This window comes from Lactuca sativa, chromosome 3 (genome assembly GCF_002870075.4).
Source record: "Lactuca sativa cultivar Salinas chromosome 3, Lsat_Salinas_v11, whole genome shotgun sequence".
Classification (NCBI taxonomy): domain Eukaryota; kingdom Viridiplantae; phylum Streptophyta; class Magnoliopsida; order Asterales; family Asteraceae; genus Lactuca; species Lactuca sativa.
In genome coordinates this window covers 75,741,702-75,743,468 of record NC_056625.2, presented here as the reverse complement: position 1 = coordinate 75,743,468, position 1,767 = coordinate 75,741,702, and the positions used below count along the sequence as shown (strand labels likewise).

The following is a 1,767-nucleotide window of genomic DNA, read 5'->3' as shown; positions in this document are numbered from 1 at the left end:
AATAACCATAGAAATTTACAATTATAAGGCGTAAAATTTCTAATTGACAAATAGAATAAAAGATATTCAAAAAGATTTCACAATAACCACAATTATTAACTCAAAGATATAACAAAATTTCTTGGTTCAAAATATCAAACATAAACAAGGACATAACTAAACTAAAAAATTTAATATTGACATAAAACCAATAAATATTAATACATTATCTTAAATTAAACGTTCAAAAAGCCTGAATCGGAAAACAATCAGAGATGTAAATTGGGATTCAAACTAATTGAGTTCAAAAACTACTTTCACTTCCTACTATAAAAATATCTTTAAAAGTACCCATTTTTTAAAACAACCAAGAAATAGCAATTAACTTATCTTAATAAATACCTAATAATTCACAAAATCTTGAGAAAAGATCATAGCTTTCTTCTAATCCAATCGATTTGGAGCTTCCCTTTTCTTGATGCTCCTCTTTGCATCTTATCATGTCTACCACGCGTTTTCTGCTTCTTTTGATCCTTGTCAACTGACACACCTTTTTTCTTCTTAAAACTACGTAGTTTTGATCGCTGCCCATTCATAAGTTTAGACACTGCACTTGACGATAACTTTGTTTTCTGTTGCTTTTCTTCAGACAAATACTCAATACCTTTTGGCATATTCAACATTTTCTTTATTTGTGCTTTTATCCAGACTTGTTTCCCGTCATTTTGGGGATTCTTCTCATTTAATTCACATTCAATCTCTTCATTATTTTGTTTCAAATTTGCTTCACTCGAATCTTGAAGTGGAGTATCCTTGTTTTTCTTTCCATGTTTACCCCTCTTTTTTGACTTCCGCTTCTTTTTGCCTTGTGTTTCTTTTTTCTCCTTATCATTTGCACAAACTCCATTTTCTTGAACACATACATCCATCAAAATATTTCCTTCCTCATTTGTTTGATGATATTCAATCTCTAAACATTCTGGTTCAAGCAATTCATTTTCTTGTTCTTGAAACACTTCAACTATTTGTTTCTTGGTTTCCTGTGAATCCAACAAGCTTTTTTTATTCTTGATCTTCTTATGTTTATTCTTATGCCTACTGCTTTTCTTCCCCGTGTATGAATCTTGCTTCGTTTTCAAATGTTTTTCAGATTTAGGGTTTGAAATTGGGTCAGAATCTACACCGGCAAGCAAATAACGTTTCTTTCGAGTTATGGAAAATTCTTTGCAATCACAAAGCTTCTCAAGGTGGTGTTTCAGCAATGTAGAGTGGGCCCAAGGCAAATCAACAAACTCCTGTTTTATGTAATTTGATATTGACTCCTGACTATAACCCCTTTTCTCGTTCAACATCCTAAAAATACAGTCCAAAAATTTCGTTTTATATCAGTAACAAAACCATAGTCATCATATATCGCATAAAAATCATAAACAATGTATCTCAAAATATTATAACAACTGTCAAGTATATCAGAGTATAAACATCCCAGACTGAACAAATGGTGTGTGCACTGCAATCTTCCCGAGCTCCACTTTTGAAAACTGAGTACCTAAAACCACAACTAAAAACTATAAGCACGATGCTTAGTGAGTCTCCCCAAACTACCACATACCATAGAATCACTCATATAGCACAAACTGGGCCTTGCCCACTGCATCGGGCCCCGCACGGCATCGGACCAAAGTCCGGCATAACATGGGCCCCGCCCACTACATCGGGCCCCGCCCGACATCGGACCGAATTCTGGAATAACTTAGGCCCCGCCTACTGCATCAGGCCCCGCCGGGC

General features: G+C 34.9%; 1 protein-coding gene across 1 annotated transcript; it reads right to left on the bottom strand.

The window, feature by feature from the left end:
* Nucleotides 1-410: 410 nt before the first annotated feature.
* LOC111920930 (uncharacterized) lies at nt 411-1,331 on the bottom strand. The gene has a single exon (XM_023916497.1). The coding sequence runs from the start codon at nt 1,329-1,331 to the stop codon at nt 411-413; it is 921 nt and encodes a 306-aa protein (XP_023772265.1).
* Nucleotides 1,332-1,767: the final 436 nt, after the last annotated feature.